The 26,355-nt window shown below is 36.7% G+C and overlaps 2 protein-coding genes across 10 annotated transcripts; one reads left to right on the top strand and one right to left on the bottom strand.

The window, feature by feature from the left end:
- Window positions 1-156: 156 nt before the first annotated feature.
- LOC117790820 (organic cation transporter protein) lies at window positions 157-20,361 on the bottom strand. Of its 7 annotated transcripts, none has more exons than XM_034630413.1 (8): window positions 16,510-16,820; window positions 15,295-15,753; window positions 5,845-6,236; window positions 5,477-5,747; window positions 4,273-4,540; window positions 3,642-3,933; window positions 2,049-2,375; window positions 157-1,987 (listed from the first exon to the last, which is right to left on the bottom strand). In XM_034630413.1, exons 3-8 carry the CDS (start codon window positions 6,220-6,222, stop codon window positions 1,841-1,843), a joined length of 1,683 nt encoding a protein of 560 aa, XP_034486304.1. In that variant the 5' UTR covers window positions 6,223-6,236; window positions 15,295-15,753; window positions 16,510-16,820; the 3' UTR covers window positions 157-1,840. The 7 variants fall into 7 exon arrangements, with proteins under 7 accessions (XP_034486304.1, XP_034486307.1, XP_034486303.1 ...); XM_034630416.1 differs by having other exon boundaries at window positions 15,295-15,792; window positions 16,514-16,820; XM_034630412.1 differs by having other exon boundaries at window positions 16,514-16,820.
- A 4,424-nt stretch (window positions 20,362-24,785) lies between these two features.
- Window positions 24,786-26,346, top strand: LOC117790838 (helix-loop-helix protein 13). 3 transcript variants are annotated; one of them, XM_034630446.1, is made up of 4 exons: window positions 24,786-24,878; window positions 25,147-25,346; window positions 25,408-25,654; window positions 25,804-26,346. In XM_034630446.1, exons 1-4 carry the CDS (start codon window positions 24,832-24,834, stop codon window positions 26,141-26,143), a joined length of 834 nt encoding a protein of 277 aa, XP_034486337.1. In that variant the 5' UTR covers window positions 24,786-24,831; the 3' UTR covers window positions 26,144-26,346. The 3 variants fall into 3 exon arrangements, with proteins under 3 accessions (XP_034486337.1, XP_034486336.1, XP_034486334.1); XM_034630445.1 differs by having other exon boundaries at window positions 25,408-25,669; XM_034630443.1 differs by having other exon boundaries at window positions 25,408-25,681.
- Window positions 26,347-26,355: the final 9 nt, after the last annotated feature.

The raw sequence follows: 26,355 nt of genomic DNA, 5'->3' as shown, positions 1-26,355 counted from the left end.
TTTAAACGCTTTGAGGCGTTGCCAGCTCCAAGAAAACAAATGTCTAAACGCCAAACTTCGCCTAAGACAACGATTGAAAAGTTGTCGTAGGTTGCGGAGCTTTTGCCTTACGTTCGATTGGAAAGTCTTCAGTTAAATGAGATTCTCATTTGTATATATATTTGTATTATTTATTTATTTATATATATTTATTTTGACACTATAATTGCATTTACGTTGCTTTCTGGTAATTTTGATTTACAACAATTTTTAATACGCATTTATTAACATTATTTGTTCTTAAGATCCGGTTGAGCATTTAACATGAGCTTTAAAATACGACTAGGGATTTCAAGATGGAATATCTAACAGTTTACATTCATCCATTTCATTTCTTTATCAACATGTAAACACAACTTGATCATTATTCATTTTTTGTAACATTTTTTAATTAAAAGTGAATTTTTAGAATTCTCTTAAATATACAAATGGTAAGTAAAACATTTAAATATCATAAGCAGTGTTCGTATTAAATAATAATAATAAATTCTAGACAACATAAAGATCTACTTATATTGTAAGTACAATTAACAACAAATTAAAACTTATAATTAAAGGAAATAATATCATAAATATTTTGTAAGTACAACAAGCATTTTGGCGGTTTCATAAAGCAACAATTTTAATTTCCACGACTCTAACATTGTTAACATGATGTTTGATAGTGTTAGCTAATACATTTTTTTTTTTTAATTTTGATTTACATATAAATTACTTACATACATACATACATACATTCATAGATTAAATGCACTAGAATGGGAGGTCTTTAAACTATTTTTATTAGCAAGCGAAATTCCGTAAACAAATTTAAATGTGAAATGTGTAAAAACAATAAACATTGCATTCTCTCCATATGCAGTTCGTATTCATATACAAATACATACACATATAGTATAGTATGCATAATTGACCGATATTTACTTTGTATATATATTATATGAAATAATTATTCTAATGATTAATTGACTACATTTACCAGAGATTACAATTTTACTTTCGATTACATAATCAATTGTATTTGTGCTTATTTATTTATAAAATATTTTATATTTAACCAAGCTTAACGAAGACAAGACAACAACAACGAGATTATGCTTACTTATATTTTGACATATTGACAAGAATAATTAGTTATTGTATTTTGTTGTTTTAGCTGTTGCTCATTGCGTTGTTGATAGAATTAATAATTAAGCAATACTTTTACATGCATTTTAACAAGTTAATTTAATATCCGAAACTCCACATAAACTTTTAGAACTGCAATCATTTTGAACCATCAATCAATCAATCATAGGGATTCTCTGAATTTTTCTTTTTGGATATGTGAAATTTCTTCCACTTCGATAATACCGAAGTTACTTAGTTATTCCTATACCGAATTGTGACTTCGTTTATAATATGTATGCTTATGTTCTTATAACTAATATAAGCTAAAAGCCATTGTTTGTTATTCTTCTTAGATATTTTATTAAATACTCACTACTTGCGACGCAGATAAGGTCCTGCCTGACATTTCGCTCTATGGCATTTAATGGACATTCGATAAATTGCGCTATTTAATTGAGCTCCTCGACTACAGATAGAATATAGAATTAGGTGGCGGTGGCTGAGGCGGTGGATATGTCAAATCGGGGCTGGGCAACAATTATTGTTGGTTGTTTCTATTTATTTAGTACTTGTTGTTGTTGTTGTTTTTGTATCGTAAGTAGTTCTCTGGTAGCCTGTGTGCTTATTTTGGACCAGCCAAAATGTATCCTTGATGACCAACGGGGCAAGGTAAAGGGGCTTCTGTAATTTATTACACTTGCTTTGCTGCATTCTGTCGACTTGCTGCGGTTGTTGCATTTTTTCGCACCGCCGTCTCAGGTAGAAAGAGAACTACGAATCCACCAAAAATGCTCCAAGCGGTTAACAGCGACATCAACAGGTGGCCGTCGATTTTGTTCTATGTGTATAAAAAAAGAATAAATATTCCTTTGTTTTTCGTATGACGTTATCTTATTTACCAGAAGCGACAAGTAGGGCGTCAGGATGAGCGCCAATCCTGCAGCCACATTGCAGGCACCCACGCCCACATTGCGTATCGCCGTGGGATAAAGTTCCGCGGTGTAAACGGGCATAATGGTATTCCCGGCACTAATTGTAAACTTGCCCATCATCAGGAATGTGATCTTCAGCCAGAGCATATCCTCGCGTCCTTCGGTGATAGCGGCACAGCAGCAGGCGACGCCGGCACAGAACAATGTGGCACTGAAGAGCCACTTCTTACCCACCTTGGTGATAATGTACATGGCCACCGCAATGGCAGGTATTTCGACTAGGCCAGCTAGCGCCTGCAAAACACACACAGATAGAAGAAGAGATGTCATTTGGATTCCGATACGGATTCGCCGCTATTCGCCATGTCGGCGGGAAGCATTAAATCATCTTGGCATCTTGCGTTGTCAAAATAAATTATGCAATAAATTAGCTGAAAAGTGCTTTAGCCATTGTTTTGCTGACAGTGATGAGCATTTAGCAGTTTTATTGCTGCAGGGGATTTTAGATAGCATGAATAATTTATATCTACAATACACACTAAATATCTTACAATTATTTTTAATATCCACATTTAAAAAATGTTGTTGAATAAAAAAAAAACGACCTAATCTAAACATCTGTATTTTAAATATTTCGATGTCAGAACGCCGCGCTTAACTTTCTGTTCAAAGTTACAAAACTGCTAAAAATTTTTAGAATTAATTTATCTTTTTTGCAAATGACAATAATAATTGAAATAATCTAATTAAAACAGGTATTACACTTTTTGATATTTAATTTTTTAAATGTATTTTTAGCTATACAAATCAAATTTGATTTAGATATATTTTATAATAATGTTTTTTTTATAAACATTTGTTTACAGTAGAATTATCCATAAAATAAACTATTTTTCATCCAGCCGTAAATCAAAATTTATTTAATGTACTTTAAAACTTTATGTATCGAATTTATTAGACTCGTAAATATTGTTAAGTAATACAGATTACTTCTTATATTCATTTTCAGCTCATAATTTTGTGATTTTTCCAAGTTTATTGTATTTTATAGAATGCTCAAAATAATAATAATTAATTGTTTTTTTTTCTGCTGTCTGCTAAAAAAATTGTTGTCTTTTTGCATTTCAGACAATTGGCCACCTGCCAAATTCCGCAGATGAAGCTGTACAAGTATCTGGGGAGACGTGAGGCATAAGCATTTGTAAGCAACATCACAATTTGATAGTAAACATATTCGGCTGTCTTTTGGGCCCACTGTTCAGATGGACGTTTACGTTGACACGGCGCACACACAGACCGAGAGAAAGAGAGAGGGAGAGGGAGAGATACAGAGAGGGTCAAGTGGGGGATGACAAATCCAATTAGCGGACAGATCTTGACTGGGCTCAGGCACTTAGCACTTGTTAAATGTTAAATGCGTATACGCAACGTACTTGTCACTCGATGCTTGATGTTTGACGGATACAAGTTGAGATTACAGCGAAAATGTTCCCTAATGTATTTTAAATTGAGTTGCTTCTCGATTTGGGTAGTTGTACTTAATGTAAATTGTCAACTTACCGAATTTAAGTAGACATTGCCACCAAATGAGCTCATGTTCAAGATAATGCCATAGTAGACGAGATTCATGGTGAACCAAATGCACAGGAAGCAGATAGAGATGCGTCTTAAATAGCTGGATCTAAACAGATATGTAAAGTCCTGTGAGCTACTCTCCTGCGTTGGCGGCGTCAGCTGATAATCTGCGGGCAACTCTCGTCCATTGAAAATGGCCGCCGCCTCAATGATGCGTTTCACTTCCTCAATGCGACCCTTGACCAGCAGCCAGCGCGGCGATTCCGGCACCACAAACCTGCCAATAAAAACCATTCAAAGTCTCAGTCGACATGCTCATAAATTAGCCACCTTCTCGTCTGGTTGGTTGCCTATAATTTGGGACACCCACGCACAGCTCATTATTTATTTGCCATATATTGCTCAGCCGACTCTGTGTGATCTATGATGCACAGATACACAGATACACAGATACATACAAATATCGAGTCATAGATACACAGCTACAGATGCAGATACATAAGCACACGTGTAGCTAGATGTACACAACATTTTATGAGCAATTTACACTTTTCACGCGCACACACATTTTGTTTACCCTATTGACCCAATCAAATGGAAAACTTTATGACCTTACCAGAGAAAACAGAGAAAAATGCCGGGAAGCCCAATGCACAGCTGCAGACGTTGATAATCCTGCGTCAAATAGGCCAATCCAGAGATGATCATATACGAGATGGGAAGCGGAAATAGATTGTACATTCCGGCTATGGTCCGCCATTTGCCATCCACATACTCAATGGCCAATATGAGGCCCGAGTAGGTCACCGAGACGGAGACAAGTCCCAAAAGCGCTCGCAGGGTTAAATATAGCTCAAAGGAACTACAGAAATACAGCCAGAGACCTGTCAAACGTAATATCAAAAGGAAATTTATTTAAACAGTTACCTAAATCGTGTACTGTATAATAATATAAAGAAAATTATTACGTAGTGAAATTAACATATATAGTTAGGTTTTTTTCAGAGACACAGTCAAAATATAATTCGGTATTTGTCATAAAAATTTCAAAGACTTACAGGCAGTGACTTATCAAAAATTTTAAAAGCTTTGCGTTTTTAAGGAAATTAAATACTTCTTCTATCTTTATCATAATTTTTTTTGAATACTTCGGCATTCAATGCAATAAATAAAAAAAAAACTTTGTCACAAAGTATAAAAAACAAGTAAAAAAAAAACAAAAAAGAGTACAATTTTATAATAAAGATGTTAAAAATTTGCTACTATTATTCTTTCCAGCTACTGATTAAATATTCTTGTTTTAAAATGCTCTGTGCTTAAGTCTAATAAATGCCACAAAAACTTATTGGGCAAAGAATGCATTGTGATGTATTCTTGTATTCTCCAGTATTCTTGTGTCTATGAGCTACTCTGACCTGGCCTAGCTTGGCCCGCATGGATCCCTCATTAGAAATGTCCTTTTGAATGCAAATTCCAATTACATTGTGGGTGATTTAATCAACAAGGACAACAGGGCGGTGCAGCTACTGCATCGATGCAGCAGTGCAACATTGTGGCAGGAACATACTATGATGCATTGCCCACTCAACGTTGACCCCGCCGCCAATGCCAAGTTCAAAGTCAAAAGGGGACACTGACGGCATTTGCCAATGCCACTTCCGTGTGCTTGTGTGTACAAAATGGCTGGCAGTAAAGGTCACTGCAGTGTGATAATACTTATGCTGCTGATGATGATGATGATGATGATGATGCAAGCGGATGAGCAGAAGCAGAAGCAGGCGCATTGTCTAATGTCTAACTATGCAATGTGGCCCACTTACCAAATATGGTCTGCAGCACTGCCGATATGAAGAGCATTGTTTTGCGACCAAATTTGTCAGAGAGGTAGCCCGAAATGATGCCACCTGTTGCAACACCCAGCAGAAAGAACATTTCGGCAACGTTCTTTAAATGCTCCTTGTCGCACACCAGATCCCACTCGGAGGTCCAAGTGTTACCAACATTGTCATCAGTGGCATACTCCCAGCTGTTGCATGCAACCAGTTTGCCTTTGTCATCTGTCACAGCTGAAGCAGCTGCCGCCGCCTGTTGCTGGAGGACGTGATAAGAGCGTTAGTTACCCATGGACCATAGCAATGCATTTGAATAGGATTTGCATGCTTGAGTAATCCCAATTTGCGGTGCTTACCTCCAGTTGTGCTGGCAGCGTATCATTTCTCAGCTGACTCCAATCGATCCCCACCCGTTGATGGCAGTTGTCATTGGAATCACTCAGATTGCGCCAAACATCGACGGGTAGTTGTTGTAAATGCGCCGGCCTCTGACACCAGAACTCCTTGTTGGCCGCCTGGTAGACGGATGAGGATATGTGAAAGGTGTTTGGCACCTGGAACAGTGAGAGCAGCACCGTCATCAGTAGTTGCCATTTGCCATAGTGGCCCATCAGATCACCAATCACATCGGTCTCATCCTCATCATCTGCTGGTACGGGACCAGGATCTGCCGACGCCATCGGTGACTGTGTGGGCGTGGCTATGGGGGATGGTTTGCCGGCTGTGTCGTGCATGACGCACAAAGGAACTGCAAGTATATCAAGAAGAGGAAAAAATCTATGATTTTAATTTAAAAAAATTAATTTTGAAAATTATGGAACACTAAATACAATATAAATAAAATATTTGATGCTTTAAAAATAAAATAAACAGCTTAGTTTATAAAGATAGGATTGTAAGAATTTTACGAAAGGTTATACTCCTACGATTTAATATTTAAAATATATTTATTTAATTTCTTATTAAAGTTGATTTGATTTCTAAACATTTCTTTAAATTAAAGATTCCTTTACAGAATCCTTTTACTTGAATGCCTGTCAAGTTGCATGCGAAGGTCAGCATTCTCAATGAGAAAAAAGGACATTCAAATTAATTTTATGGTGCGTGTCAGTCACACACAAAGGCTCAATTAGTTAAGTGGTCAGTGGTCGGTGGTGGCCATAAACCAAATCAGCCTCTCAGAAACAGGCCAACAGGCCAACGGCAAAGCCAAGCTAAATCCAAATGCAGCCAAGTCAGGCAGCGAAGGCGGCTCTATTTCATTTATTACGCGAATCCGCAATCGTTTCCCTGCCTCCTGCCCCCCGCCCCCGTTTCCCGTCGCATCCTTCATTAGGTTGGGCTCAACCTGCGTTCGATGGAATTCAATCACTTCGTGGGCGATTAACTTCAGCTGACCAAAGTCAGCAGCAAAAGTTGTACACACACACACACACTCACACATACAAATACAAATACCAATACAAAGTAAAAGAATAATAGCTTAGATTTAATGTAATTGCATTGGGAGGAGCCGGAAGGCAGACGCAGTCTCCGGTCGTCATGTTCATGTCCTTTTCTCAGTTGGCAAGTCATGGGCGTACCCAGGTATGAGCAGGGTGGGGCAGCTGACCCTAGATCATTCCAAATTACAAGTATTTTTTACAAAATTATTCAGTTTAATATTTAAATTAGAAGAATAGAATGTGCTTTGTTCTTTAACATCTCAAAAACTATCACAATAAATATATAGGATCCTTTTTTTTTTTAAGGAAAGTTAAACTATGGCTAATTTTTCGGTTGAAAGCATCAAAGAACAGATATTTATTTTAGTTTTTTTCTTTTTAATAAAATAATAAAATTTTTAGTAAAATTGTAATTAGAGAATTTATTTTCACGAACCCAAAACCCCCTAATTTTCATCCTGGACACGGCTTTGTGGCTAGATGAACATTTTTTTTTCCTCTTCTCCTCTATTGGTTCTTCTTCTTCTTTGTGCTTTGATTTTTTTTGTTGCCTTTTCTTTCAATGTGGTTGAGCGGCGCTTTTGTATCGCATTTGGCTTTGTTCGGGATTTGCCAGCTCAGCCAGTACACACATTCAGCCATAGGTAGTAATATCAATGCTCTGTTTGCCATTCTTCTCTTTTTCCTTCTTCCTCACTGCCTAACTTCCCCACCCGCTTTACCTAGTGAGTTGTTCAAATAAAGTTGCTGCATTAAATGGTTAATCCTTTGGCAACTTCCTGTTTGTGCCTGACTTATATATAATTAAACACTTTTACTGCACGTCAAATAGAATTAATTTCGCAATCCATCAATATCATTAAGTATTTGTTTAGTGAGGTGGCTGTGGTGCTGTGTGTTTGTACATGTTCTGCGTACATTAATGATACACTAAAACGAGCGGCAAACTCATTCAATAAAGTTGCCACAGTTACAGAAGATACACAGCTTTAAAATTTAAATCAAATTTGATTATCATAAATGTCTGCATGTCGAAGATAATGAGAATAGTATAATAAATCTGCATACTGTCGTATTATGGCATAGTTTTTGCATTCAACTCGGCTTGAACTAGCATTTCACATATTTGTCATAGCGTGAATGTGTCTGTGTGTGTGTGTGTGTGTCTTATTCCATATGTGGCCAGTGTCCGCTTGTTGGCAGTTAAATTCACGCCACACGCCGCACGTGATAAGCAGTTAAGCGCAAATTTTCACGCACTTGTAAGCACAATAAGCGAAGCGTGTCAGCGAAAAGCCGCAAGCTGCAGGCAAGTCGAGCAGAGGGGGGGTAGCGGAGAAGGGGAATGCGGGACGCCAATGTGAGGCTCGGACTGACTGGCAGGCTGGCTGGCTGGCAGGATAATTAATTATCAATTTCATAGTTGCAGCAGCTGCAACATACGCACAACACCAGCGCATCCACATGCACACACACACACACACAGTCGCACATACAGACACAGCTGCCTTTTCGGTCAGTGGAGTTATATGGCAAGCAACAACAACAACAGGCAGTAAATGTTTGTTTTGTTGGCATTGCCGTTGACATCGCAGTTAGCGTCAGGCCGACCCATTGCCTGAAGGTCGTCGTACATAACAGTTAGGGGGACGGAGTAGGGTACAGGGTTAAAGGGAGCATCAGAGGGACTAACTGTGTGTCGGCGACTCAATCTCAATGCTATAAACTACGTCGTTGTCGCCATCATCAGCATTTTACCTTCAACACATTTGCCATGTGACAGTCGGGGGCACACATGGCGTATACGCAATCTTATGGCATGCTGAAAATAACGCTAATTGCATTTTGCAGCTGTCGTCCGAGTAACTGAACGAAGCAACCTAACAGATCAGCCACCCAGTACCAGTACAAGTCCAAGACAGCCTCACTCCCCTCTCGACCACTTCACCATTTTATTGGCATGATCACAATATACGAGTACATAAGAAAATCGACAGGTTGCTGTTTATTATGAGCATAAAATAATAATTATAAAGATTTAAATAAAGGCATCTTAGACAAAAGCAGTTTGTCAATTTAATAGCAAGAACTATAAGTATTTGGCAAAGGGAATTTATTAAAATATATATTTGTAGGAAATCAAACTATTGAACGATAAGTCAAATTTATGGGCAGACATTAAGGTTACTCATCCAAGGAATTTTCTTGAATTATTGGAAATACTATATATAATAGAGCGAAAATTTAAGGTTTACTTTAAAGTTGAAACTTGAAATGGTTAGTTTCGGTTAACGGTGCCGGTATTTTTTCCTGGTAAAAATACTATATTTTTAATTTTATAATATTATGTCTCCAAGAAAAATATAACACAATGTGTTTTGTCAAATTTGTTACTTAAACCAGAAGGTTTTTAAGCTTATCAAATATTAAGTCTTCATATATAAATAACTTTAATTGATAATTTTAAATTATATTTTGCTAACATTTTTTGTAAATCTTTAAATAGTTTTGCCATTATTGCCAATGAAATAATTACACAGATATTTCAAGCCGAGCTATAAAGTGATTATACCCTTTAACAATTATTTAATAATAGGCAAATTCATTGAGTGTTGCCGCTTGACGTACTTTGCATTAATCGGGCGATCTAGTTTTTCACTTTGTGGGTAGATTGATCGAGATGCTCAGGGGGCGTTAATAAATATTTGTAGACGATCAGTCAGATCCCCATAATTGTAATTGGGTCCCACATTATTTTACACACTATGCAAATGAAACGGCAACGGTCCATGTCAGTTTGTTAATTACTTTCACATAGTAAAAACAAATTAATCAATGCATATTGCAATCATAATAATTTACATCTCTAACGCCTCAAAGTCAAGTTCAGTATGAGCGATATTCCATACGATACGGATGCGTTTGGGTGCGATCTCTTGACACGCTTCAACACATCTAGCGCCAGAGTGTGCTTCAGCTTTTGCCATTGCTCATCGTTAGCTTAATTGAAAAAAAGATATACACGATGCTCAAATAATTATTTGTTTCAATTGAAGAGTCAATGCCAGCTCACAAAGCTGAACCAGTAACGGCGCCAGCGTCAACATCAACATCAACATCATCGTCTAGGTTTATTCATATGTATGAATTATTAATTAATGACACTTATAAATTACACATTACACACGTTAACTGGGTGCTGAGAAAGTTTCACACCGTTTACTGTTTTTAATGGAATTTCTTCACTTAAATTTGCATTTTTAAATTATGATTTATAGTTTTACGGCTCAGATTCTACAGATTCCATCGACTAAAAGGTTCTAAGAATTATGATTTCTTTAATATTCGTTAAACATATGTTGGATCGAAATTTAATATTTAGAAAATTTTATAAAACAATAGGCTGATAAATTAAGTTTATAGGATTCCAGTACAAATCCAAAATACAAAGAGCCAAATATTCAGATGTCCCATTCTTTTCTTTACATTTTTCAACTCCAATTTCAGCTCTTTGTTTCTTATTTTCTTTTATCTCTTTGCAAAACGCTTTATTATATCTACAGAAAAGTGAGAAAAAAAATACAAACGAAAAACTAAATAAAGTATAAAATATAAGAATTATAAGCGCCACAATCAGCACAAAATGTGCTAAATAATTTTATACAAAAGAAAAGCGTTTAGCTCTGGGGACACATGCGGAAAATCGCAGGGGAGCAGAAGAACAGCGGAAACAGGGAGAACAGGGGAGCAGGGGAGGTGGACTGAGGCTAACTGAGAGATAGACAAGCTGTCGCTGTAATTAGCGACCATGCATATAAAAGTGCATTCACTTTCATGCTATGACTATGAGTTGTTGATAATAATGACGATGAAGACGATTATGACGATGATGATGATGATGTTTAAGAGAGGACGCTCAATGACGTTGCCAGGCAATTTGCACATTTATAGGATTTGTTTATTATGCATTCAGCGACAGTTTTTCGCCATCCCCACCGCCGCTGTTCGAGAACTCGTATTTGAATTGTTGAACGCTGCCAAGTGGGTAATAGTAATCGTAATCTTTACACACACTCTCTTACTACGACTAGTACTCATACTAGTACTAGTTTATAGTAAGCTCTTCAGTGGCGACAGTTTCCGTTTGTTTCATGGAGAGCCAGATGAGATGAGATGAGTTAAGATGCCGACATTTAGCCGGATGATACACTGATAAAAAAATGTTTTAAACTCAAAATTTTAGTCTCAAAACTAAGAATGTGTCGAGGACATAAATTCAGAAAACACATTAGTTTTAAGAACATTTCAAATAAGACCATGTTCTTATTTTAAGAATAAAAGTTCTTGAAATTTAAATAAAAATTAATTTATAATTTTCTATTTATTTTTAATTTTAATTTGTATGCTGTCTGAATCGGCGCCTACTGTGTCACTTTTGAAGCGGTTTCCTTAACCAGAGCGCCAAGGGGTCACCATTTATTTCTTATGAAATAGTACCTATTTTTACTTTCTTAACAATTTAAGATTTTTATTCTTGTATCAAAAACTTTGATTTTTTAGATTACTATTTTAAGTGTTAGTAAAATGGTCTCATAATGTTCTTATGTTCTTGATTTTAGAAGTTGGTCCTTTTTTTTCCAGTGTAGAACATCATTCGTATTCGCACTCGTCCCACCGATCCTACTGGATTAGTTAAGTCTGCTCTGTCTGTTTGCCGTCTGCCTGACGCAAACTCATCACTTGTCAGTCTAATTGCAACAAAATCCTCAACATTGTGATCTGACAGTTCAGATAAGAAAACAATTTCTGTGGCGTGCGAGACACATTTCAACATGACAAACTGTTTGTCAGGCTGGTACGGTGCACAGTCTGGTCATCGGCTCATTTCTTGTTTTGATCGTAAATTCATTTCTGAAATTTTTGCCTAATTTACACTTTTCGCCAGTCGCAATTATAAACAATTTGTACATTTTCCAACTGGTCGATGTACGTGCTTTCACGCCATGCAATTAACGATATTGATTTTGGCATTTAAACCCATAAACATATAGAACTACACCAACAACTACAACCACAATAACAATACAAACAAATAATTCTAACCAACTCGTAGCCATAGCATTATTTGCGTAGGCCATAAATCGGCAAAGATTTATAGCAAACTATTGCGACTAATCGCTTAGTAAATCAGACAGTAAATCGCTCGATTTATATATTTCGCAAAATGTAAACTGAAAAACAATTTTAAGATTTAATGAGTCAGTTTAAATTATTGAATTAGATTTCATTTGTATCTTTCTCTATAGAGTGCATAATTTCATCTTACCTTCAATTATACGCTGGGTATAGCAATTAAATCGACTTCAAAGCTAATCAATTTGTGAAAACATCGCTTTAATCTTTGAAGAATTTAAGATGTGTGAAATGTTTGGCTAAGGTGTTAATAGTCTGGGTAGTTTACCTATTATTATGAAAAGGCCTTCTAAATGTTAAAGATGGATTTCTTTGTTGATGAAAATAGAAAATTGCAATCTGAGCTAATGTATTTTAAAGATAATATTTAAGATTATTAAATAGAATTATAAATGGTTCTATTGTAATCATACCATACTTATATCATTCACATTGTGCGATATATCTTATTCTGAGCCTATTCAAATAAAAAAGGCAAATCTGAAATTTATTGTATTATGTTACAAAGTCAACTTTTATGGCCTTAATTTGTGGCTGGCTTTTATAGACCCCAAACCGATTGGAAGGGCAAAGAACAGAAATCAAACGAAAGGATTGAATCGTTTACTCAGAATATATTTGGTTGCAACAAATTTTAATCAATTTGACAATTTTGTCAACAACTCTCATAAAATGTGCTCGAAATTATCAGAATTTACAATGCCGAATATTTGAAAAGAAAGGTACACGCTCCTAAACTTACACATATATATTCGCAGACATCAAATGAAGTAAAATCAATTGTTTGGCATTTACAAAGATTTACATTTTCGCCGATTTAATGAGGTGGGCGTTTGTTATTAGATTGTGTGTGTTGTGTTGTGTTGTGTTGTGTGTGTGTGTAACCTCTTGGCACAAAACTGCCAAATGTGCTTTGATATGTTATGCAAATGTTTCCTTTGTATATCTGCACCACACTGAAACTTGTATCTACCTCGAATATCTTTTATATTGTAAACATGAAAGTTTTCTACAATGACAAAAGCAAAAACAGCAACAACAAACAGGAGGGGAAAACTATCTGCGAGTACATTGCAATATTGGCAGATCCGTTATGTCCAGCCTGCTTCCATTGTCGTGCAATATTGAAGGGTCCTTACATTCTTCCTTCCTTCCGCTGACTGGATGTCCAGCTACCGTCGGTCTAAATGTCTGTCCGCCGCTCTATGATTTTCGCATTTGTTGTAAACAAACTAACATACACACCCGTACCCTTGTGCCTGGCCAGAATTTATACAATTTCTATTTTGTTTTCTTGTTTCTTTTTTTTTGTAGCTGTGCTTTCAAAATGTAGGTCATCAGCGCTATAGCATCCATGAGTATCCAAGAGTATCCTTATTTTCATTTTTTTAATATTGTGTATGAATAAGCGTCCATTGTTGTGAACATGAATTTGCAAATCTATTTCCATTTCGAATTATCTCTGTGTGCATGTGTGTGTTTTGGAGAGTGTGCTTGCCTGTGTGGTTAATGGTTCCATGTTGCCAACTGCCCTTGCAGCTGTTGTCTTCTTAATCGAATAGCAAATCGTTTGGCAATTTCAAAATTTAGCCAGCTAAGCAGCGATAATTTGACCCTTACAACCTGACCCCACACTGACTTGCCACTTTGTAAGGCGCCTCTTGATTACAATTTCAATTTCAAAGTGGCACACTGATTTGCTACTTTTATGCGCTTCCAATCAGTCGTCATCGAGGCACAGCTTCCGCCATTAGCATAACCCAACATCGATGACTGGAGGCGACGGCAACCGGCGCCAGGTGATTGCCAGCAATGTTTGTTTCCCCCTTTGATATTTCTTTCATTTCTTTTCCTATTTTTTCTTTGACATTTTTGCAGGCATTGTTAAGGTTCGGATTCCAATTCCAATTGGCTGCATGCATAAAAGAGGACATTCAGCATTTTTGAGTTGCCTTTGTGACGGTGGCATATGTAAGTCTTTAATACTTGCTGACTCGTTGCAAGTTTAATGTGGCATGTTCATTACTCTTCATATGTCTGAAATTTGGACTCATCAAAGATTAAAGTTGCTATTGGGTCAACCTATGCATCATCTATTCCTTTTTTGATCTAGACAGTATGTGTTATAAAACATCTTAATATTCACATTTCAAATACCCACAAAATACAAATTTTCTAGTCTGTAATTTACAAGTTTAACTCTTAAATAATGAGTGGAAGCACTATAATTAAGTTAATTTATGTTGATAAAAAGCTATCCGTATACAGTCCCATTAAAGAATGTAATCCTTTCTTAATAACAATAATTTATGCATTAGAACAAAATAACTTAGCTAAAGTAAGCTTTATAAAAGCTACTTAATTCGTTTAATATATCTTGGGAACGAGATAAATAACTTAAATAAACATAATATAAATTTTAATATTGTCAGCTACATAATCGCTTGCTTTTATTTATTGTCTGCTTATGGGAGAATAGAGAGTCCTATAAATTAACAATACAAAAAAGTAAGCTATTATGTAGCTGAGAAGAATTATTATATTTTTTACACTATTAAACAAGAATCAATAGATAAATCACTTTATTTATGTAACTCTAACTCCCTTGTAAAATGTTTTTGATTAAAAGCTTAAGTTTGTGAGCTGGTAAATTGTTAAAAGACTCGAGTGTAAATACAATTTGCCTCATAACAAGATTAAAATTTTTCGATTTAGTATTTATTTATATTTTGGATATGCCTGTGCAAAATGTAGAAATGCGAATTTGTACTATATATGTATAATATATAAGGTTGAGGCAGCTGCTCTGCAATCTGTCAAGATAAAGTCATTGTTGTTGCTTGTTGTCATGATTATCCTTATTGTTGTTACTGTTGTTTTTATTATTTGCTCTAAAGAACACAAAAACAGACAAAATAGAAAAACATACAGAGCGACAAACAGACAAACAGGCAAATAAATAAACAAAAGCAAAGCAAACACCGCTGGCGGCACATCCGCCAGCCATGCAAGCATAAGGAGCAACTCGAAGGATGAGGCCAGGACACAAACACACACACACACACACACGCATACACAAAGGGAGCGAGAGAGAGAGAGAGAGAGAGAGAAGCACTGTTGTTGCCGTTGTCAACATGGCCAACTTGCCAGTGTCTGTAATGAGCTTACCTTATGGATAAAATACGAGTTGCTGCTGTTCCTAGAACTGGGGCTAATCCTGAAGCGCGTTTTGTTGCACAATTGGCACCCCAAGGATGCTGCTTTTACCTGTGCCTGATTTCCTTAGCCCTCTTCCTGTTGCTGTTGTTTTGATGACACTTGGCGCGGAATTCCGTTGCCCGCTCTATCAATTTTTTACTGCTTGATGCGTATTTTCATCAATTTTTTTTTTTTAAATCGCACCAAACGGAAACTGTCACATAAAACCGACGCTCAGTTGGTATTATAAGTTTGTTGCTTGTTTTAAAATTATTTAAATTTGCAAATTGTATGTTGAGTGACTCTGGCGTTAAATGCTTCTTTAGTTGTCTAGTTTATGACATTACGCATACGACGCATTTGCCCGCTGCGAAACTGTTTCTTTGGATCTCTGTTTACAGCCGCAATGCACTTGAACTGTAATTGCAACTGCAAATTGTAAATTGTAATTTGTAAATTTCTAATTTACTATTGCGGTTTTGTTAATAAATATTATAGTTGAGAGTCCCCGCGACACACAAAGACAGAGAGAGAGAAAGATAGAGAGAGTTTATTTGATATTTGTTACTCATACGCCGCGTGGTGTGACGAACTAAAATTTTTGCGCGCGCTTCGCTTAACTGACAGCAATTTGCAATTTGGAAACAAATGTGAGCGTTCAATGTGCAACAATAACAACCACAACAGCAGTCTTAGCTTACTACAACAACAATTTCGCTTGTTTTTCGCTTGCAATAAAGTTAATGAGAAGAACGGGAGAAAAATGTTTTTGAAATATTGCCGATGCCTCTTGACCAGAAAGAAAATGTTGAAATAAATATCTGCTGACGCTATTATTATTGTTGTTTTATTTGTTGTTGCTCATTTGTGTGGGTTGTCTAATAGTATGCTCTATTTAAGCAGCAGGGCAGCCACATCGTCATAGTTGTCCAAACATTGCCGGACTGACTTATAACAAATAACGAAACACCAGAAACAACGAAACTATAAGTATAAGCATCTTTATATTGGCACATAACTGTATATCTGTCTATATGATGTATATGCATAACAATGTTGTTGCCGCTCGCATTTGTTGTTGCTGCCTAGCTGCTGTTGCTGCTGTTGCTGTTGCTCTTGTTATTGCTGCTGTTGCTGTTGCCGTTGTTTAATTTATTTATTTAATTTTATACTATGCGCACTCACGCACCCACAAAACGTTTTATCTTTTGGCTTCTCGAATACGAAAAAAAAACTCTTCCTGCTGCTGCTGCTGCTGTTGCTTCGAATGATTCTTTCTCTATGGCGACGGCGATAATGATGGCTACAATGTCGTCTCTGTTTGATACTGCTCTTTCTGTGGCTGTTGCTGTTGTTCTTGTCGCTGTCACTGTCACTGTCGATGTCGATGTCGATGTCGTTGTCGTTGTTGTTGCTGCTGCTGCTGCTGATGATGCTGCGGCAAAAGTTCACACAACCACAACGAATGACCGAGAGCAACTGAGCGCTCGTGCGAATTGCGAAGAACTTTTATAACTTTTGCTCCTGCACGCAACGCCAATGTACTATGGGACCATTTCATAAATGCTGCTGTACAAAATTGATTTTCCTCACAAACAAATTTATCTTATATATATTCATATATTTTTTATGCATTTTTTCTTTATTAAATAAAATTATATTGATTTAATTTTTTTTTAATATTTCTTATTCTACCTTCAGATGAAGACAATCCAACTAATTCCATTTGCAAACGCTTTCATTTATCATAGATTACAAAAATTGTGACCCACTGTGCAATGCCAGCTGCGCTGATGCCAACGCCGACGCCGACGACAGCGAAAGCGTCAATTGCTGCAGGGGCTGCTGTGGGGCTGGTGATGCTGCGCTAAGACCATTCTTCCGCAGTCAGCGCTGACGCCAACGCCAACGGCAACGTCGACGTCGGCTTCAGCGTCGTATCAGCTGCTGGCATTACTGCACCAGCTGTGCGCGCTCTTCGTTCAAGCGCTCTCTTCGCTGGCGCTCTCTGAACTCGGTTTGCTTGGCGCGCAAAACTGTTGCTGTTTGTTGTTTAATCGCCGGCATCGTTTAATTTTATTTAGCAAGTGTCGCTGTTGGCAGTGCATATATCATGCAACTAAGATTGTATCAGTTCTCTGATCAATTAACTTATCATTACTAAATGTCAAATAGCAAGATATAATTCATGATGCGAACAAAAATCATGAATGCGAATATCAAGTATACGTAGACATATTGTATTTAGTTGATTGTGAGTTGCATTGTATGTATTCATGGATTCAGGTAGAACATAATAACTGAAGATTATGCTCAAAATAAGCTTTAAAAGCGCTTTAAAATTTAATATACTTAGGCAAGATGAAAACCACAAAACACAAAATCTAAATAAGTGTAGAATATTTGTAAAGATTAATTTTGATTATATTCCATAGCTGAAATTCCGTCTTAGACGCTAATGTTAAGTTCTCCCATGCCAATCGCACGTCTAGTTCTAGTTTTCTGTTCTTCTGATCATTGAGATAAGAGTCATCTCTATGGATATAGCTATAGCTGTCGGCATTAGCCGACACGTGGCCAGAGCCGATCGTTGACCGATGACTGTCAGCGCCAATTCGCTTGATAGATCACATCTAAAAAATTTTGACAATTTGTTGACACATAGCTATTGTTATTGTTTATCATTGTTGTTGTTGTTTTGGCTTTTTGTTTTTCCTTCTTTTAATTTTGGGTGGGTGATGATGACTACAATGATTGTTTAATGACTATACTTGTTGTAGCTGTTGACAAATTTGTCTACGGCAAAAATACAATTACAAATGAAATAATAATTTTATTATTAAATAATATTAAATATATTGCACTAATATTATGTTCAGTTCAAATAATGACCAAAACAATCTGGAAATACAATTTGACGAAGGGAATTTTAAAATAGAAAGTAAAATGCTTAATTTAAATTTTTTATTGCTTATTTATATATTTTGTAATTCCATCAGTGGTGGCTTTGTTCAAAATTTCAACACATTGAATTATTATTATTTATTCATTAGAGCAAAGAACAAACGCGCCTCTTTGTTCAGTTACTTAATTGAAGCTAATTAAATAAAAAAATAATATGAAAATTGAAAGTCATGTGTGATATTTCTGCTAGCGAGTTACCAATCGCCAGAGATACTAATGATTAGTTTAAACAGAAGCAACAAGTTCTAGAAATCGCAAACTAAATTCATTTCATTATTAATAGTTTCCAGCTTTCGCTCAATATGATACTATCGCAGTGATTATCTTAAAGCCAACATTACTCATAATACAATACATCCTGTTGTTCTGAGTACGGAAATACTTTTAAACATGAATTTCACTATAAATACGAATTGATAAGAAGTATGCGTAATATATCAAGGTTATCGTTATACCCTAGATTGTTTTTAATATTTTTTATCAGCGAATTAAGGCAGCTAACCAGTGACCGATAAATATTGACTTAAGTGCAACTAGTGGACTGGGAGTTTCTTACTGCGATTGTCAGAAAATTTACAGATTAGATAAAAAAGTTGCATTTATATAAGTTTTCGTTTTATTTTAAACTGGTCAAGTTAATAATTATGAAATATTCAGAATCTCAAGCTTTTGTAATCTACAATACTGTCCCGATTACCGAAGATGATTCAGAATATATATTCTTTGTACCGTTAAAGATTTTACACACAAATTCATAGAGTAATTGTACCCTCTAAAGCATGATAATCGCGATTGTAAATATTCATTCAGTAAACTATTTCGCATGCGATAAAAGTATTTACATTGTATTATCGCATGCGATAAGGCGAGTATCTCGTTCACAGCATTGGCGCGCATTTTGTTATTGTCGTTGCTGCAACTAAAATTTGCATTTTATTTATGTAGAATTTGCAGGCAATGAAATAAATAACATGCTCAGTATTTCTTGCATTAATATTTTTTATTTTTATCAATGAAACGCAACAAACGCTGAGGCGCAGTTGGAGACGTTGATTTAGATTCCCCAAAGAGCAGTTTCTTTGTCTCATTTGCACTAACTGCATATGACGGAGATAGATAGACAAGTGTGCGCGTGTGTGTGTGCGTTTTGATATTCTAATTAGATTTGTTGGCGCTACACGTTTTTCATAAATTAAATGGCAGATATTTCGCATTCGCATTCGCCTTCATTTGGTCAGCTCCAGAGCCCAGCTGAGTTTTATAGGCAGGCTTAACTTGCAAGTGTGCAAGTGTCACTGATTTATGGCCAAGACCAGCAAGTATATATGTGTGTGTGTGTGCTAGTTTTTTTGTTTGGCCAACTTGACTTAACTGGTTTAATGGACCCAGTAATAGAGCATGTTGTACAAGTACAAGTGTACTTACATTTCGACTGTAACTGCTCCTTCGACGACAACAGCGGCAATTGAAGCTCCTGTTCCATTTCCAATTCAATTTCCATTCCATGAATGTCATGGGTTAAGGCAGCAACTTGATGTTTTGGCATTTTGTGCGCACTTTGTTCTTGTACTTTGTGTACATGAACTAATTATTATTATGGCAAATTAAATTTCAGATTTCAGATTTAACGACTTGGCGCCCCCGTCTTATCTGTATGGGCACTCTTATCACCGGCATTGGCGACTCGACCACTTGACCATGCGAGTTTGTTTAGTAGCAGCTGCTAGTTGATATTATATATTTAATATACGCGACAGCAATTTGTTAATAGCCACTGTAGTTAGGATTGCCCACTTGCCCCACATATATCACGTATCAATTACAAGCGCTGCATATTCCAAATTGGGCAAACGTGCTGGCATTTCAATTTGTTTTTGGGATTGCGGGATTTGCTTTGTAAACAAATCGATTGGGGCGTTTGTTTGCCACCTTTAACTGTTTTTTAGTTAATATTATTTACTGTTTTCTTTTTTTTTTTTGTTGTTATTGTTTACATTTCGCGCACAACGTGCGAACTGTGCAACGGTCTGCGGCCAACTGACTCAGTAAACGCTTCTCTGCTCAGCCTTAAAGTCGCTTAAGTCCAGTCCCAGTCCCCGTCCCAGTTCCAATCGTAGCCCCTGCCCCTACCCCAGTCCCAGTCCCAGTCTCTATCTCTGTCTCACTCCATTGAGCTGGACAACAACTACAAACTCAATCGAGTAGACCCCCCAACAACAACAAGAAAAATTAAAACAAAACCAAAATATATTGATAAAAATTCGCTATGTTGCTGCCGGTTTTTCGTTACTGTCGTATTTGTTTTGGTTTCTGCTTTATAATTGCGCCTCTGGGGGACCTGAAGGGGAGTTAAATAAAGAGCTATGACATTGAGATTGGAATAGGATGGGTTTGGCCCATTAAAAAGTATTTACACGTTCATTGATTGTATTTAAGGCACTCTCATTTGTTTAACATAAAATGTTAAAATAAAACAAAACACCAAGCACTTGAGAGCTGTGAACACTGTGAAACATGGTTCGAATTCGCATTTAATTGACAGCTGAATGGTCGGTCAGTTGAACTGAAATAACCCCAGATTATTGTTTAACAAATAATGATGATGGCATAATATACGAGTACTCGAATGTAGTACATAGAAACACTCAGCAGCTGTCAACTATCCAAATCAACAAAAAATGATGATATGTCAAGCGAACTAGTGTTGAGTAATAGATAAATTACAACCAACCAATTGCTAATTTTTGGACATTAGCATTTTTTTAACAACTATATAAATTTTAACTATATTATGGGATGATTACCAAATAACTAAAATTCATTTATTTGTTAAACACAAATTCACTACTTGACAGTTCTTGAACTCAATAATTATAAAAAAAAAAAACCTAACCTAAAAATATTCTTTAACTATTTTGGCGAGTCGATTAAAGGCAAAGTTCGAAAAGGCAAAAGAAATTCTTTTAAAGAATTTTGATTTTTCAATAAAAACATATTTACATTAATATTTTTTTATCTGTAATAAAAAATAAAAAATAATTCTATTAACATCTATTATTTGAACAACCACGAGCCACTCACAAATTAAATTAATTTGAAGTTTACCCAGTTCAAACTTTTAATTAGTCTATAAATACAAGCATACCTTTTCACTTTGTTGTTCAACATTCATTTTAATTATTATTATGAATCTATTTATTAGATTAGATTGCGGCATATCAAATGATATTCGAATCTTATTAAAATAAGCTGCCAAAGTTTCCAAGCTTTTCCAAGATGGGTTTCAAACCAAAAGCACACATCAAATTAAACTTGGGGGAAAAGCTTTCGCAATATCCTTAACGAAACTCACCTCATATCGAAGGGGCCTGAAGCTGTTTACTTTTCCCAGGATATTTTGAGAGCGTAACCGCATAAAATGGCAGGGATTTAGCACGCATTACACAACATCAAAATAAACAAACAATTTCGCAGACAATTGCTTTAAGCATTTCAAACTGACGAAGCGAATTGTGGTTGAGGGTTGTGATGGGGAGGCGGGGTTACCAGTTAGCGGCTCAGGGTTAGGTTAGGGGTGGGGTGGGGTGTGGTGGGATTATCCTGTGGAAAAGTGCGCGCTATTTAAATTCACAGACAAATTTAGTACGGCTATTTTTGGTGTGGATGCAAAATGCTAATCGATATGTTCCAGACGCAAGTCCTTGGTCCAGCCAGCTCTGCGTCGGATCGGCACAGGGGTGTGGCTGGAGTGTGTGTGTGTGTGTTGGGAGAGTGTGCTTGATGGCTGCTGCTCCAGTTGAGAGCACCACGTAAACTTCTTGACACTATCAATCTGTTTTCCCGCTGTTATTCTTTGTGGGTTGCCGTGTGTCAACCCTTGAATGAAATGAAATTATTTGAACATGACTTGGTTGAGTTTAGATTTGAGATTAACAGTTATGTTATAAGCATGGGAAGACCACGACCCACTTGTATTATTTTTAAAACTATATTATGTAGTTACTGCTTTATTATTTTAAGTATGATTATAATAATAATAATAAATTTCATATGTTTATTAAACTTAAAATCAATATCAGTTTATCCTTCAGAATTAAAGTCACCCACAAGGATTAGATTATTTTGAAAATAAAGTACTGAAAATTAACTATTTTGTCATCATTCATCTGTCTTCGTACTTGTTCATACTTGTCTTTGATAAATAAGTGTATATAGACCATATTTAGGTTTTCTTCATTATATTTCAGCTAATCAAATGGGAAACGCTTTCTAAGCCATTTATAAATAAATATTTGAATATAACTGTTCAATTAACGTGTTTCACAGTCTTGGAATTCCCTCTTCAGGGACGAGCACTACTTACATAAGTACGTATATGCAAATCAAATGAGATTGTTGTATTTATTTCCGTTTATTTCCCACAGTCGGTCAAGTCCAAGTGGAAGTGTGCATTCGCGATTATCGCCTTGCTCCGGAGCACTCGCTTGAAATGCGATAATTTAATTGTGGTCCGATGACATATCCGCCGCAACAACAACAACAACGACAATGACAACAACAACAATTACACATTGTAAAATACCAGGCATGACTGGGGGTTATAGGGATAGCAATGCGATCGGGGGTAGTTGCAGCGATTGCAAAAGTTAAATTAACAATCGTGTTTACATTGGTTTGTAACAAGATTTCACTTAAGGATGTCAGCTTTGGGCTTGCAGCGGTACCAGGCATAAGGAGTGGAGTGGGGGCACTTACCCTGCATCAAAACTGATTACTGTCATCAGCTTTGTGTGTGTGTGTGTGTGTGTATGGTGCGGAGTGTGCGCCGACGCGTGTGCCAACCAATTTGACGGGTAATGAAAAGGTTTGCGCATCCGCATCCGCCCTGACATATTGTTGGTCTTTGTTCGACTTTGCCGGCGCTGGTTTTTCGCGCCTCGAGGTCAGGGACACGCGACCTGGTCGCCTGGCGGGGCGGGGCGCTGAGATTCTGACGTAGCTAATTTGTGCGTAAACCAAAACATCAAATAAACATAATTCAATTTCAACAATTGCTCTGTCTGTGACATTGACATCTCTGCGGTTTCAAGTGGTTCCCTATCCCTCGTATCTGACTCTATAGATAGTGCGGCATTTATTTAATGATCCGTGAACTGTTCTAATTGTCGCAGTTTCGCGCTCAATTTGTGGTCTCGTGGGAATCTCCCTGTCCCTTCAGTTTGAGTTCAAAATGTCAACAGGTTGGATCACGATCATCCTTCGAAAACGAGACGCCATCAGGTTGCGCTCAGATTACTGACAGACTACGCGATTCCTTGGCCACCTTGCCATGCATATGGCACCAAGTTGCCCTAAATGGGGGTGTATTTGTAAGGGGAGAGACACTCTTGGAGGCCCCTTTCAGGCAGCACTGTCATATGAAGTGGGCATCAGAACAAACATGGCTGCCGCCTGCTGTGCCAAATATAATGCAAAATGTCAAAAACAGGTTAAGAGAAAAACCGGGAGAAATGAAACCTGAAAACATCACAGTCAGCTATGCTAGTCTATCAAGTACGCTACACACAAAGAGCGTTATGGAAGCAACATGAAAAAATATATTAACTTATCAGTTGAGATTTGATATTCTAATCTTTTTTTAAATTTGAAAATAGTTGCTTAAAATAATCAATCGATTCTTAATGGAGTTAAGGCAACAAGTCTTAAAATTGTGAGAAGATTACCTTAACTTAAATAGTTTACTTTGCTGTACTTAAAATTCTCGTAAAAGTATGAATTTTGTATTCAGAAATTTTATTCTATCTATTGAAAATTAAAGTTGTTTTTTTGACCAACTCAAATTTGTCATTGTAATTCAGAAAATACTTATTTTTCAAAAAGCTATCTCTCATTATAAATATTTGCTTTTAATAAATATTAGAATGAATTTAAATTTTATATTAAAAATATTTATTTCTTTTTAAATGATAAAACTTATTTATTTCAAGGTGCGTTGATTTTCATACTGTAAGAAATAATTTTGTGTAACTTTTAAAATTTGTCATTCTCTTTCAAGGCTTAGTGAATAAAGTTGAGTATTTAAATGAGTAAACAATACTTTTATCGCTCAAAAGAATGATCATTTATTTACTATTGTATTTTAAAAGACTCCTTTACTTACATTTACAATTTAATTGAGACAATTAACTCTTATCGAAAGGTAGGTTGATCCAAACAAATATGCCCTATAATTTTCTCACAGCATCCGCTTCGCCTTTCGCAAAATCACCCTGTAGTACTTGACAAGCTCCGCCCACAGAATCCAGGCGAATAGTTGCGAGGATATTTTAAGGGTTGCTGAAGCCAGAAAGCAAAACAGGACCTTTGTGCCGAGCTGTGGCATTTCCAATTGGATCTGAGATTGTATAAAAGGCACAGAATTCCCAGGAGATGTGCTCATTATACATTTAAACTTATTGGACAACGGAAGAGTTTCGATTCTTAATAGACACTTTAAATAAAGTAATAAATTTAAAAATATATCAAATTTAATATATATAAAAAATGTCGCGAAATCAATTGCCAGACTCGTCTTCGTCCCCGCCCATAAGGTGAGAGAAATGTGAAATAGAACGAAAACTGTGCGGATATTGTGAAAGTGTCTTCAATAAGGAAAAATTAACTTAATTTCGTTTAAAAAAGATATATATAAAATAAATATAAATATGTGATTTGTATTGAAGTCGTTATAAATAAACCATTTTGATTTATAAATAAATCCCCCATATATATAATATAAAGTATTTTTAACTGATTTCTGCCGTCGGCAACAGATTTCAAGTTTAAGCATCCACTCAATATTGTAACTTTTACCCGCAGCCATATACCCTATCATAGCTTTGATGACGATCTGATCAATGAGCTGCCCTCCTGCATTTATGCGGGTCAACATCAGAGCGGTGTCGGTGGTGGCGGGGGCGGGGGTGCTGCTGGAGGCATCTCCTCTGGCGGCTCTGGGCTGCGTCTCAGCTCCAACAATTTACGACACATTCAGCAGCATTATATGCAGCACAATAATGGTAAAATTAATTAAAATGAAATACAGCAGAATCCGAGAGAGCTAACTAATTGTGTTTATAGAAAATCTGCTGGACTCTTCCACTAATACGCTGGTGGGACTCAATTCCAATAACGCCACACCCATGATGTGCAATAGTCCAAGCGCCAGCAGCAGTGGTGGTGGCGGTGGTGGAGCATCTGGAGCTGGTGGACAAGGACCTAGTTCTGGACCAGGACCCAGTAATGGGAGCTATGGTGGAGCAGCTGCTGCCAGCTACAAGATCCAGCGCCAACAAGCGAATGTGCGGGAAAGGAAACGCATCCAGAGGTCCGCACCAACTGGGTACACTAAATGGTCTTTTCCATTTTATACTTGGCTATGCCGTCTACTCTCTGCAACAGGAATCTAATGAGCATTCCCCTTTCTCTCTCTCTCTCTCTCTCACTTTCTCATCTGTGTCTCTTTGCGCTCTGCAGCAGCATAAATTCCGCCTTTGATGAGCTACGGGTTCATGTACCCACGTTTCCATACGAGAAGCGTCTGAGCAAGATTGATACACTGCGTCTGGCCATCGCCTATATATCCCTGCTACGCGAGGTCCTGCAGACGGACTACGATCCCCTCACCTATGTGGAGAAGTGTCTGCGTGGTGAAATCAAAGCAGATCGCGCCAATTGGAATACAAGCGATTTAACTGCACGTCTCTCATGGATCAACTGGGAGAATCTGGGCGTACATCCAGGACGACGCACGTTGCTCACCTCCCTGGCGTTGTCCTCGGAACCAATGTGTGGAGCGCATTGTGGCATGCCATAAACTGCAACTGCTTTTCACTAACCAAAGAGAATATTTTGAAAATATTCCAATCTGCACTCTAATAAGGATTTACGATCCATTCCAATTCAAATGAATCCAATCAATGATCAAATTCAGTTATGTATTCAATTTTAGAGCCCAAAAAGTATGCTATGAAATTAGAAACTAGACTAGAATTCTCAATTTAAGTAAATATTATGTCTTCCCCCATA

This window comes from Drosophila innubila (genome assembly GCF_004354385.1).
Source record: "Drosophila innubila isolate TH190305 chromosome 3R unlocalized genomic scaffold, UK_Dinn_1.0 2_E_3R, whole genome shotgun sequence".
Taxonomy (NCBI): Eukaryota; Metazoa; Arthropoda; class Insecta; order Diptera; family Drosophilidae; genus Drosophila; species Drosophila innubila.
The sequence above is the reverse complement of the archived record's forward strand: the minus strand, read 5'-3'. Positions and strand labels throughout refer to the sequence as shown.